This window comes from Schistocerca nitens, chromosome 4, assembly GCF_023898315.1.
Source record: "Schistocerca nitens isolate TAMUIC-IGC-003100 chromosome 4, iqSchNite1.1, whole genome shotgun sequence".
NCBI classification, from domain to species: domain Eukaryota; kingdom Metazoa; phylum Arthropoda; class Insecta; order Orthoptera; family Acrididae; genus Schistocerca; species Schistocerca nitens.
In genome coordinates this window covers 210078493-210093035 of record NC_064617.1, presented here as the reverse complement: position 1 = coordinate 210093035, position 14543 = coordinate 210078493, and the positions used below count along the sequence as shown (strand labels likewise).

Genomic DNA, 14543 nt, shown 5'->3' with positions numbered 1-14543 from the left:
TAATTGTTGGTGTCTGTCTTGTCACAATTCTTATGTAGTGGATGGATTATGGCTTGTTTCCAGCCATCCAGTATTCTTCCTACTTCCCAGCAATCTTTTGATAACCTCATTAAAGGTTTCACCTGCCCACTTCCATCTGTTTCTACATCTCAGCTAAAACCTCATCTTTACCTGGTGCTCTTTTGTTTTTCAGCTGGCCAATATATTGTACAATTTTATGCAATGACTGGTTGTAAAGGTGGAATTTCCTTTTGAGGCTGCCTGCAAATTATTCGTCATGTTGGTTCCTTGCAGTTTAGAAGATGTTTGAAGTATTTTGCTAGCAACTCACAGTTGTCTGCATGGTTAGTAATTATTTGCCTGTTGAATCTTTGAAGTGTAGGCTCATCGGCTTGTAAACTGTTATTTCTTCTCTGAAAACTGTGTAGAAATCCCTAGTATAATTCTGTCTGAAATCTGTATCCATATCCAATAATCATTTTGTCACATTTCCGTTTCTCTGGTCAAATAATTTTTGCTGTCAGTTTTATGGTCTCAGTGAATGTGTTCCAGGCTCTTTCCTTTTTGCACAAGCATTCTGTTTTTCCAACCGGTTAGTCTACACCCTATAGCTTCATCACATCTTATTCCATCACCTGATTCCACCTCCTATATTTCCTTCTCATTTGTGGTCATCCTGGTTCTTTCACTGTATCTACTTTGTACGAAGCTTTTTAACAAATTACTTCTTGTTGTTTGACCAAAATTTTATGTCAATTCTATGGAGATTTTTAAATTTGGGTTTTGGTTTTTTACATTGAAATTTGACTGATCTCTGTTAAAAAATGGTGCAAATCTATGCCTAGATCCTCTTCTGACCTGTATGTTCACTATTTCTCTACATTCTTGTTTGGTTATTGCACAATGACACAGCTGATATGGGCCTAAATGTGTATTAGGAGAAGACCAGGTGTTCTTTCTCCTTGGTAATTTTCTCTAAAATGCTGACATTACTTTTAAACCAAATTGTCTAAGGAAGTTGATGAGCATTTTCCCATTCTTACTGGCATATGAGTGCAGGAAAATTTCCTACTATTGTCTTATTTCTCTTCTCTACCAATCTGTGCACTGAAGTCTCCTACGAGTATCTTTATGTGGTGCTTTGGTATTTTTGCTGTCTTTTTTCTAGCATTTCCCAGAATTGTTAGACTTTTTCTGTTTTTCTTTTTCTGTTGTCACTGTTGGTAGGTGGATGTGCATTTATGATGGTATAGCCCTTGTTTGCTGATCTAAATGAGAGAAGTGATATTCGCTCTGATGGTGATGCAAAATTTGTTATGGGTCGTGTTAGATACCATTTGACCAGGAAAGCTGTCCAAGCATAGTGACTTTGTTTATTCTTTATGGCTGGTTTTCCTTCATAAATCCTGTAGCCCTCGGTTTCAAATACATTCTTATCAGTGTATCTGGTTTCTTGAAGTGCTAGGATGAGTGTGTTGCATCTGTTTAACAAATCTGTCAATAGTTAAATTTCCCAGTCTTTAGTAAAGTGTTGATGTTCAATGTGCCTAACAGATGTTTTTTTCTTAGGCTGTGTGTGATAAGTTCTAGGAAGCAATTAAAACTTCCAGCAGTTCACCGCCTTACCTCAGACAATGTCTCCTGCAGTTGGAGAAGAAATGTCGGGAGAATTTTATACATCATTCATGGCCTATCAGCCTGGACGTTCTAAGTACAGACAATACTGGCCGGGGAAGCCTACACTGTATGATAAGTTCTAGGAAGCTCCAACTCTTCCTTACAAATGTTGTAGGCTCTCCACAATCGGATGACCTAGCTGCATCACTGTTTCCAGTGATGAAGGATTGTTTACGTCTTGGAGTAATTTTCCATTCAGTGTTTACCATCATGTCTTCGTTGGAAGTAAATTAGGAACGGGTGTTAGCCCCTTTATGGGATGTCATAGCTGTGATCAAATTGCCAGATAGTTCTTAATAGACCACCCAATATGGCAACAGATGCCTTTTTGTAGCTGATCACTTTGACAACAGACACTACTTATTTTTGCAGCTGTCATCAACATGTAGAGATGCTGACCATGTAGCCACTTGTTGCAAGTCAGATGCTACGTGGATTTTTCTTCTGCTCTGCGGGTTGCCTCTACCACTAGTTCTGCCATACTGAGGTATCACTGTCAGGTATCACAGTCAGGAGATGATGACTTGCCCATCTTCTTTGCCATTGAGATAAATATATTCATTCACATCAGAAGTCATTGATCTTCTTCACATCAACTCTCAGTATGCCGAATAACTGGCTTCCTCTCTCCTCTTACCAAGCGATTAGCTATTAGAAATAAACTGCTCTGCAGTGGTCATCTGGACCATTGAGTTCTGGGCCCTCAGCCATGACAAGGCTTGGTTCAGATTTATAGGACTCGCTGATCACTAATATACATAATAAAAAAGCCTGCCACCTCCATCATTACAATCTACTCCCTTAGAACTGAGAGAGGAGAAATCATTCCTCACAGAAATGTAACACCTGTGCTACACTCACAAAACCATTGATTAAAATAGATGGTATGTCTCCAGTCCAACCAATGATTGAATGCTGTCTTATCAACATACAAATGATAGTCATTTTAAGTATGGGACACTGTTATCATCATGCCACAGATATCACATTATGAGGCCCACCATGGCAATGGATGAAACCAGCAGTTAACAGGCTGTGACCTAAACGAAGGATTTTATCTGAGTGGCTGAATGTAAAGATGTCATCGTTTGCTTATCTGCCCCGTTTATTTACACTCATTTCCAACAAGCCTCTTTCCCATATAGCCAATAGTGCCTTCATATGATGTGACTTAATTATTTACTAGCCTGTATAGCTACTGCTCTAGCAATCTCGTTACCATGAATTCCAACATGGCCAGATACCCAACAGAATGACACTTCCTTAAACTGCCTGTGCAGAGCATATCCTTGATTTTCTTGGCAAGGTTCCCTGCTGGATAAGATTCTCTAGATGCTTGGCAGGGCACTCTGGGAGCCAGAGGAAAAGAGGAACATTTTTGTATGTGCACTTATCTCCTCAATAGCCATAATGAATGCAGATAACTTTGTAGCGTGCACACTGAATTTTGTTGGTAGGTGAATCCCTATGTCACTGTCTGGGAAAGCAATTTAAGAGCCAGGTAAAGTCTCCTTGCTTGTAGTCTTCCATGTAAGCCACTGAGTCATTATAGTGCTGCTACAATGATATAAATGCTGATACTAAAAATATGTCTTATTCAAATTCTTGTGTTCAAGTAATTGAAACTTTATCTTGGTCTCCGTATCACCTGAGGTGGTTGCTTGCTGAACAACAGAGAACAATGGTATCTTCTATGTTGTTCTCTAATAAATACTGTTTTGCCCAGAACTCTTAATGGTTTGGTGGTTCATGGGAAGTTAAGGGACAGTCTTCCTACTGGATGTTGAACAAAGACAGATGCTGGAGACTGAACAAATCAGCTTGTTTTGTTTTGTTTTAGGGCACAAAAACAACTGGGGTCACATGTGCCCATGTCAAAACTAGATAACTCTAAGGCAGAGAGGAGTTAAATGGCGATACGTCAAACCCAACTGACACAATAGAAGACGGCTAAAAACAGGCACGTGGAAAAAGGGCAAAAAAAGACACCGTACAGAAACGGATGTCCAAAACTAAAATCTAAATGGCCTTTGCCGCACTGCTTTGGGAGATAAAAAGTAAAACACGGTAAACAGTCCAAGTGCCATTTGCTAAAACGGCCGATAACTCAAACGGGAACGTAAAAGGTCAAAAAATGCACATTGCCTCAGGAAGTGGCGGATGGTTAAAACTTGGGTGCAATGTGTACGAATTGGTGGGGTAGCGCCAGTTAGCAAATCACGGTTGCTAAAAAGGCAGTGTCCAATAAGCAGCTGAGTTAAAATAACCTCCTCCCAGCTGGAGGGCCGAGAAGAGGTCGTCCAAGCCGCTGAGAGAGGCTTAATAAGCCGGAGCTTATTCCTGTGAAGGGTGGACCATTGGCGATGCCAAAGGGACACCACATCCTGGCAGACAGAACACAGAAATCATTGGAGGGAATATAGGTACTCGCAGGCTGAGGTACTAGGAACGCAGCTTTGGCAGCAGCATCAGCAGCCTCGTTTCCTGGCAGACCAACATGACCAGGAACCCACAGAAACATGACATTGACTCCACTAAGAGTGAGCAAGTGACAGTTTTCCTGGGCCCGCTGCACTAAGGGATGAGCAGTGTACAGTGCACAGACTTTGGAGGGCGCTGAGTGAGTCTGAACAGAGGACACAAGTAGGAAGGCTGTGTCACTAGATGTACTCCGTGGCCTCATGCAAGGCAAAAAGCTCGGCTGTAAATACTGAGGAGTGTGCCAGAAGCCGATATCGAAAGACACGGGTGCCAATGATGAAGGCACACCTGTCCCCACGGTCAGTCTGAGAGCCATCAGTGTATATAAAGGTACAATCGCGAAGTTCCGTGCAAAGGTTTGAAACTGAAGGCAATAGAGCAAGGCTGGAGTAATGTCCTTAGGAAGCAAATGACAGCCAAGATTAACATGGGCCACTTCACGAAGCCAAGGTGGCGAAGGGTCCACACCCACCGGGAAAAGTGCAGGTAGTGTGAAGTTAAGCTACTGTAGCAAGTGCCGAAAGAGGACTCCAGGAGGTAACAGAGAAGAGGGACGAGACCCATACTGATGGTCAAAGGAATCATCAAAGGAGGAGACATAAGAAGGGTGGCCACATGTGGCAGACAAATGGCATGGATATCTGCTGAGGATAAAGTCACGATGGTAGGACAGTGGTAGTTCAGCAGCTTCAGCATACGGACTCTCAACTGAGCTGGAGTAAAAGAGGCCCGTGGCCAAATGGAAGCCATGATGGTGTATAGTGTTGAGATGGCATAAGATGGATGGGTATGCAGACGCATAAACAAAGCACCCATAGTCAAGATTCGAACAGACAAGGGACTGGTACAAACAGAGGAGGGTGGTTCGATCGGCACCCCAGGCAGTACCATTGAAGACATGTAGGACACTGAGGAACCGGGAACAGCAGGCTGCCAGATAAGAGAGAAGAGTGTTTCCTATTGAGCATGAGCCGCAGAAATTTCGTAATTTCAATTAACAGAAGGGCTACAGGCCCAAGATGTAAAGATGATGGGAGAAACCACTTGTGTCACTACAAATTCTTACAGACGGTTTTGTCAGTGGAAAAATGAAAGCCATTGTTGATGCTCCACGAGTAAAGATGATCGAGACGCCGCTGAAGACGCCGCTCAGTGGGACAGGTCCGTGGAGAACTGCAATAGATGGCAAAATCGTCAACAACAAGGGAGCCAGAGATGCTCGGTGGGAGACAGGCCATGACAGGGTTAATGGCACTAGCAAAGAGCATGACACTCAGGACAGAAACATGGGGCACACTGTTTTCCTGTATACAGGTGTCTGACAAGGCAGAACCCAAACACACCCTGAAAACTCTATTTTTTAAAAACAGGGCAGGTGGCCACGGAAGCCCCACGTGGAAAGAGTACGGAGGTTACCAGTTCTCCAGCAGGTGTCGCAGGCCTTCTCCAACTCGAAAAACATGGTCACAGTCTAGAATTTCCACAGAAAACCATTCATGCCATGGGTGGACAAAGTAATGAGATGGTCAACTGCCAAACAACGTGCTTGAAATCCACACTGTGCATTGGTCAGCAAATTGAGATTCGAGCCACCATACCAGCTGGGCATGAATCATGTGTTCCATCACCTTGCAAACACAGCTGGTAAGAGAGATGGGGCGGTAGCTAGAAGGAAGGTTTTTGTCATTACTGGGCTTAGGTAAGGGTATGATGCTGGCTTCACACCAGCATCTGGGAAATGTGCCTTCTGCCCGCAAGAGAAAGGTGCTGCAACATCTGAATGTGGGTCGCGTCCGGCCCTGGGACGGAGCATCAGGATAAACTGAGAGCATGATCGAGCTCCCTCATAGTAAAGGCGGCATTGTAGCACTCACGATTCGGAAAAGAGAAGGGTTTCGCCCAAGCAGCCTCCACTCACTTCCGATGGAGGAAGACAGGCTGATAGCTTCCACAAAATGATGGCCTAAGGTATTGGAGATAGCAATAGGGTCTACGATAACGCTGTCTGCTAGTGTGAGGCCGAAAATTGGGGAATGGATCTCGGTCCCATAGAGCCGCCGGAGGTTCGCCCACACGACAGAGGAAGGGGTGGAACTGTTAAGAGAATTAGTGAATGAAATATAGCTAGCTCATTTGCTATCCCGAAGAACATGACGACACTTAGCACGCACCTGTTTATAACGAATGCAGTTTGCCACTGTATGATGATGGTTAGATACGTGGAGAGCACGCCCCTGTGTGCTAATTGCATCGCTGCATGCCTCAGTCCACCACAGGACAGGGACACGGCATGGTAAAGAGGAAGTGCGAGGAACGGAACATTCTGCAGCAGTAAGGATAATGTTGGTGAGATAGTCCACCTGGTCATCACAAATGGGAAAATCTTGTTCTTCGAAGGTCACCAGGGCGTGCATGCAGATGGGGCAGGAGTCAGCAAATGGAGAGCACACAGGAAATGGTTGCTCGAGTATGTGTCAAAAAGAATGGACCACTGAAGACGATGGGGAAGCTGGGCAGTGCAAAACGATAGGTCCAAATGGGAATAGGTGTGTGAGGAGTCAGAAAGGAAAGTTGGTGCTCCCATGTTAAGGCAGAAGAGGTTAAGTAGATTAAGAAGGTCAGCGAAGAGGGCACCTATCTGACAGGTCCTGGGAGAACCCCAAAGGGAATGATGCGAATTAAAGTCACCGAGTACCAAAAATGGAGGAGGTAGCTGCCCAATAAGCTGAAGGAAGTCTGCCCTGGTGACACCAAATGATGGAAGGACATGAATGGCGCAGAGGGGAAAAAAGTCAGCTGGGGAAGGAAAAGGCGAACTTCCAACATCTTGAAGACGGTTAGTCACAGAGATGGGTTGACTATGGATGTCATCCCTGCATGAGCAGCATGACACCCCTATGAGATGAAATGTCAACCTCAGGGGGAAGGTCAAAACGAACCAGGAGGTAAAGCGAAAGCTCAAAGCTGTCATGAGGGTGTAGTTTTGTTTCCTGAAGGTGGAGTACAAGTGGATGCTGCGATGCTAAAAACAGCTGTAAATCCTCTTTGTGAGCCAAAGGCCCAAATGTTCCATTGGAGGAGAGTCATGATGAGGAAGAGATGTAGGGGTGTCAACTCGGCAGCCGTCGAGTGACAGCCGGTGTAGTCATTAGTACAGGACACAGAAGCAGGGAGTCTTCTCCATGGGGGTCCACAGAAGCATCGGCTTCCTTGTGCAGTCGGTATGCTGAGTCCAACGCTATTAAATGGTTGGTGGTGCGCACCGGCGATACAGAAGCCGGCCAGGCTAGGGTGCCACATGGTGACACCAGCGAAGAGGGTCTTCGAGTTGGCAAAGGACAATACCGTTTGGCTTTGGTGGACTTCTTCGAGCCCTTCCGGTTAGAGGAAGACTTGGATGGTATGTGGCTGGAGTGACGGAGGAAGCCTTAACGGGAGTACTACTTCTGTCTTTTCTGGCCTAATGGTTGTGTAGTGGTGGCTGCAACCCTTGAGGCCAGAGTTCGACACATTGTTGCAAAGTTGGACGGGATGGATGGCTATGCTACCTTGATACCGGGTGATTTCACAATCTCAGAGCTGAATTTGAGGTTGCATGTCTGCGTGGCCATGTCCTTCATGGAGCGAGGGCTAACAACAACAGAACTATAGGTGCCAGACGGGAGAATGCAGGGTTTGCGACTAGCCAGTAACTTGCGAGCAACTGGGTAAGGCACCTTTTCCTTTACCTGGATCTCTTGAACAGCCCGCTCATCAAGATACACAGGACAATCCCAAGAGGAGACAGCATGGCCGCCATTACAGTTGATACAATGGGCAATGGGGAGAAGGAGGTGGAAAACCGGCCTCATCGACATCCCTACCACAGCTGACACATTTGGCTGGGTGTCAACAAGACCTTCTAGTGTGGCTGAAACGATGACACTGGTAGCAGCGCATTGGGTTTGGAATGTACGGCTGGACTCCATCAAAGGTGAGAAAGAGTGTGCAGGTGGGCACTAAGGAGGAATCAACCTTTTTCATTACACGATGGACAGCAATGACACCCTGATCAGAGAGGTAAGATTGAATTTCGGCCTTGGTGAGACCATCGAGCAGCCTGGTGTAAATTACACCAGTGGGGGAATTCTAAGTTCTATGGGCCTCGACACGAGCAGGGTAACCATTGAGAAATGAAGCAGCAAGCAGTTGTTGTGCTTGCGCATCACAACAACAGCTGCTATCAAATAGTAATGGTTCACCCATTTCAATAAAGAGGCCAGGGATAGGAATCGTTCAGTAAATCCCACTTGCCTGCCAACATTGTGCACTATGTGCAAAATCTTTAAGCCAAGACATAAATTTTACACTTTTAGTGTAGACAGTACTGGAACAATGCTTTAAAAACTATTGTATACAGAACTTTTCTACATACCAAACTGTACCACAGATATACTTTGATGTTTACTGGTGAGCCTTTTCTCAAATGAGATGAAGGAACCTAGCTGACTGATCTACGAGGTGCATTCAAGTTCTAAGGAATCCGATTTTTTTTCTCTAATTAACTACTCACCCAAAATCGATGAAACTGGTGTTACTTCTCGACGTAATGGCCCTGCAGACGTACACATTTTTCACAACGCTGACACCATGATTCCATGGCAGCGGCGAAGGCTTCTTTAGGAGTCTGTTTTGACCACTGGAAAATCGCTGAGGCAATAGCAGCACGGTTGGTGAATGTGCGGCCACGGAGAGTGTCTTTCGTTGTTGGAAAAAGCCAAAAGTCACTAGGAGCCAGGTCAGGTGAGTAGGGAGCATGAGGAATCACTTCAAAGTTGTTATCACGAAGAAACTGTTGCGTAACTTTAGCTCGATGTGCGGGTGCGTTGTCTTGGTGAAACAGCACACGCGCAGCCCTTCCCGGACGTTTTTGTTGCGGTGCAGGAAGGAATTTGTTCTTCAAAACATTTTCGTAGGATGCACCTGTTACCGTAGTGCCCTTTGGAACGCAATGGGTAAGGATTATGCCCTCGCTGTCCCAGAACATGGACACCATCATTTTTTCAGCACTGGGGGTTACTCGAAATTTTTTTGGTGGCGGTGAATCTGTGTGCTTCCATTGAGCTGATGGCGCTTTGTTTCTGGATTGAAAAATGGCATCCACATCTCATCCATTGTCACAACCGACGAAAAGAAAGTCCCATTCATGCTGTCATTGCGCATCAACATTGCTTGGCAACATGCCACACGGGCATGTGGTCGTCCGTCAGAATTCGTGGCACCCACCTGGATGACATTTTTCGCATTTTCAGGTCGTCATGCAGGATTGTGTGCACAGAACCCACAGAAATGCCAACTCTGGAGGCGATCTGTTCAACAGTCATTCGGCGATCCCCCAAAACAATTCTTTCCACTTTCTCGATCATGTCATCAGACCGGCTTGTGCGAGCCATAGGTTGTTTCGGTTTGTTGTCACACGATGTTCTGCCTTCATTAAACTGTCGCACCCGCGAACGCACTTTTGACACATCCATAACTCCATCACCACATGTCTCCTTCAACTGTCGATGAATTTCAATTGGTTTCACACCACGCAAATTCAGAAAACGAATGATTGCGCGCTGTTCAAGTAAGGAAAACGTCGCCATTTTAAATATTTAAAACAGTTCTCATTCTTGCCGCTGGCGGTAAAATTCCATCTGCCGTACGGTGCTGCCATCTCTGGGACGTACTGACAATGAACGCGGCCTCATTTTAAAACAATGCGTATGTTTCTATCTCTTTCCAATCCAGAGAAAAAAAATCGGAGGCCTTAGAACTTGAATGCACATTGTAAATGAAAAATGCTGCCATTAAAATCTAGCTCTGGTTCACTGTAGTTATGATTTATAAAATTAAATTAACACACTTGGTTTTATCAATTGCAAACTTGAAACCTGTATTTTTGTGTCCATGCCTCCAGTCTCGAGAACATGTCTCTGATCTGGTAGTGGAATATAGCTTTGAAGTTAAGGATTTCAATAAATCTGGCAACATTCCACAAAAGTCCCAGTTGATGCGTAATCCTACATTTACCTTTCCAATGAATCATACTAACAAACAATATAATAATTTATTACATGAGGTGTCAATATTCAGAGATATGATAGGAACACTCGTTTGAAGCAAAAAACTTCATATGGATGCATGCTCTACTCCAAATGATTTCCAAGATAGGACACATTTAATATACACTTGTTTTGGCTAGTGGCATGCACATATGCATTTTACCCATCCAACATCTCATGTTTTATTCTAGCCCAACATACCTCATTGCTTTCAACCTTTTGGCTTGAGTTATTTCTGCCATTAAACTAACCTATGGAATGCATAGTTCTCCTTGGTGAATTGTGATTACAGTAGTGCAAGACATTGAGAGTATCAAAGAGAAGTTTTGGTTAACTGTGCTTGTACAAGCACTGGCTAAAATGCCACATATCTACAATAATGAAGATTATGCAAATATAGTGTATGTTTATGGCACCTGCGATGGCAGTGCTCCTCTTGCTGTTGAAGAATACCACTGGCACTTTCCACCACATTGAATTCCTGATCATAGAGTGTTTACCAGAGTTTTCAGCAAACTGCATGAAAAAGGTATTCTTTAAAGTCCCCATTTTTTTCTTCTGAAATACAGTTGAACAATGTGCACTGGAAAAGCAACACATTGTTGTACCAGTCCCACTACCAGCACAAAGAGATATGCTCACCATATTAATTTCCCACCAACACTTTTGTGGAAAACATTACATGTGCATTTCGCGTATGCATTTCAACCACAACTTCAACTTTGCAACAATGCCACACAATTTTGTCGCCAGTCAAATGTCAATTGTCATGTACTTCCAATAATACCTTTCATTGATGAAGCTGTGCTTACACGAAATGGAATCCACATCTAATAATCATTGACAGCTTCAGGATAATCTAAATGCTACAGCGGAAACTAATTTCCACATCTGGTTTTAGATCAGTGTTTGGTGCTGCATGATGGGTAATATGTAAAGTCCAGTCATTTTACAAGAGTGAATGACAGGACAGATTACTTGCATTTCTTGGAAAATTTGTTTGTTGATCACCTTGAGTACATTCCTTTGGCCACACAGACTGCAACGTGCTTCCCGCATGGTACAGACCCTTCACATTTTACTAGACATGTGGGGGAACATCTCAAATGCTCTTACCCTAATCGCTGGACTGGTCATGATAGTTCAAATTACTGGCCACGAAGATCGCCACACATTATGCCATTGGATCCTTGTTTTTGGGGTTGGATGAAGCCCGAGGTGTACAAACGAAAGGTGAATAAATGAGATGATTTGCCTGGCTGCAACATGGACACTGCTGCCTTCATTAGGGAATGTGCAGAGGCAGCAACTGACAGTGGGGTGGTCAAACATTTCTTGTGAACTCTACAACAGCTGTAATGTGATGTGCAGTAAGGCTTAGAGGTGACTGTGTTAAAAATATGCATTTTTCAATTGATACTTTAGAAAACACATGTTGTAATGTTTACTAACTGTTGAATGTGTGTACATGTGTAAACCTTAGTGTGTTGAACAATACAGAAAATAAACCACTTGGAATAGGGCGTATGTCCATGTGAATCTTTTGCTTCAATCAATCATTCCTGTCATATACCTGAGTATTGACCATTCCTCCTTGGACATCCTGTATAGGATATCACAACTATTGTGCAAATTTATTGTTTATTTTCACATGCAAACTACGTCTAAGAAATGACGTATATCTTCAAGGTGAGACAGCAATCGCAGTATTAACTCCGCAAGAGAGATTACCTGGTTGTGCATTTGTGTATCATTGGCCGAGAAATAAAAGCCAAAGCTGAGCAAATATGTGATCAACATCAGAAGATACATGAAGATTGTACTCTAATCAAAACTGACAGAACTGCCAAGTTGAGATTCACAAACTGAGTTATATTTGGCAATATTCTTTCAGAAGCAACAGTACTGAATCTGAAGCCTATAACTGCAAGTATGTATGTCAGAAGCTGTAGCACATTATTCAGTGAAGACATTAACAAATTCACACATCCACAATTGATTAAACATGAGTAGAATAATATTTAGCATTTACTGCTTGAGATAAAACCTAAACTTAGAGAACGACCAATGGGAAAATTACTCTGGCTTGGTATGTGGTTCCTCCAGTGTCATTTGGTGCTTGAATAACATAGACTATTCTCTTAACATACTATCCCATAAGAAAGCTTCTTTTAGAGCCACCTCCATGAGAGTCACATCATTTAGGATAGAATGATACTTCCTAAATCAACATTTGAAGTGACTGATGAATTTCTTCCTCTATAACAACCACACACTAGACAGCAGTTACCCATTCAAGGGTATGCCAGAAGCAGGCTTACAAATGAGAGCCTTCAGAGATAAAGCGTAAGTCAAATTATGCATAACCAGGAACAAACAGGCACATGCTACCAGCCCCTTCAGTAAAGTAAACCAATAACATGATGATTTTGCAAACTTACTCTAATTGACACTTACAGGAGTTCCTTCTTGACTGATGTACATATGTTTACTAAAAGAAAACAGATACTTTGAAACATTAAAAATAACCACTGCTTCTATTATACTATCAGCTGCTGTTTTTATTGAAAACAGCAACAAAGCATTCATTGAACACAGCTCACTAACAGCTAATTTACATACTGGCGACATCAAGATCTCTTTAATACAACTTCAAACATACACAACTCAAAAATTAAAGCAAAACACTTACCCAGTTGTATATTGCGGCTGAACACTGAAGAAATCACATTTGATTTCTGAAAGAAAGAAAAAAAGAGTAAAATGTACTTTATCTATGACAGGATTATTTTGTGGACAAAATGGAAAGTGTCAGAATAAGGGCATAACCGCACTTCACTACAACAGAATTCGGCACATATCAACTGGTTCTTTATTGCCAACTTTTCTTGCTAAATTCTGTCTCAACTAGTATCGACTCTGGTGTTATTTTAGCAGAAGTAAATCCATTCAGTTTCTGCTGTAAGTAAAGAAAAGGTGACTTGAGATTGAAGTTACCTGCTCTGTGTTCCTTATTACATACACCACTCAACTACTCGTGTAAATTGGAATTTATTAGTTAGAATTATTTGATCTAACAGATTAAATGCAGTCAAGTTACAGCTGCAATTGGTAAGTTAAAGGATTATCCGACTCAAACTACGACAGTAACAGTGACCTCAGGATAAAATTTACTATTGCCTTGTGGTTTTTCGAACTAAAATACAACAAAATGTCGTACAACTTGTTCTTAATGCTACATCTAACTGTCGTTAGGAACTCAACTTACAAATGTTCTAAATAGAAGAAAAGTCTACGTCATCTCAACATGAGAAATAAAAATGGTCAAATACTATTGTGGTTAATAACACACACTAGAAGTAGCAATGTGATCTCTGGGACGATAGAATTAAAGATCCTGGTCTAGATTATGTATTTCTACCGTGAATTAAATAAAAACGCAGTGACAAAATCTAATTTCGTAACATATGATCGGCATGTAATCATAAAATGAATGAAGAAATGCATGAAGCCCGGTGTCTGACATTGTACCCTGGCTGTTCTTTTCTAGACTTACCGTAGAATTAGAGAGCAGAATCCTTGTCGCAATGCACTTGATTAGTCCAGCCATGTTAAAAAAAAATCACTACTTTAAAAAAACAAAGTTGCAACAACCACACAACTCTTCAAAAGTCATGCAGTTACACTTGAACTTCCGACATCGATCCTGCGATATTACTGACGACAGAATTTCATATGCCGCATATCGACAGAATGTAACTTTAGTCGATATCTCATTACTGAATTCAAATAGATATAGATAATATACATCCAAACGAAATACACCAAGAGCCTGACAGCCAAATAATTTATGGGATAAATTAACAGTAATTATATGGAATGGATATCCTCATATTATCGCTGTTTATTACCAGACCTTAATCGTTTATCAGCCACGAGTAGAAAGAATACAACATTAAGAATACAAGTAATTAACAATATAGCGTACATCCAATAGAATGAGAATACATTAATTAATAGTGAAAATATATAGGTGTACTTTCCTTTATGCAGTAAATATTTTTGTCTATGGATTTTATATTGTAGGACATCAGTGAATAAAAATGTGCAAATTTACTGATTTCTGTGCTCACAGTTTTTACTTACTTTTATGGCAAAAACAACCATACCTAAGTGTTTTAGCATGTCTAGTATGTGTTTTTTTCAATCTACAGTTTTATCAATGTGCACACCCAAAAGCTTAGAACTATATGCACTGTTTATTATTTGTTATACAGTTATACAGTTAACTTAATGGGC

General features: G+C 42.2%; 1 protein-coding gene across 1 annotated transcript in view; it reads right to left on the bottom strand.

Moving 5' to 3' along the window:
* The window catches only part of LOC126252949 (peroxiredoxin-like), a 45543-nt gene extending 31580 nt beyond the window's left edge, over positions 1-13963 (bottom strand). Inside the window, exons 1-2 of the mRNA XM_049953962.1 lie at positions 13801-13963; positions 12937-12982 (exon numbers count right to left, since the gene is read on the bottom strand). Coding sequence (XP_049809919.1) covers positions 12937-12982; positions 13801-13854 — 100 coding nt within the window. The 5' untranslated portion in view covers positions 13855-13963. The remainder of the gene's footprint in view (positions 1-12936; positions 12983-13800) is intronic.
* Between the last annotated feature and the right edge of the window lie 580 nt (positions 13964-14543).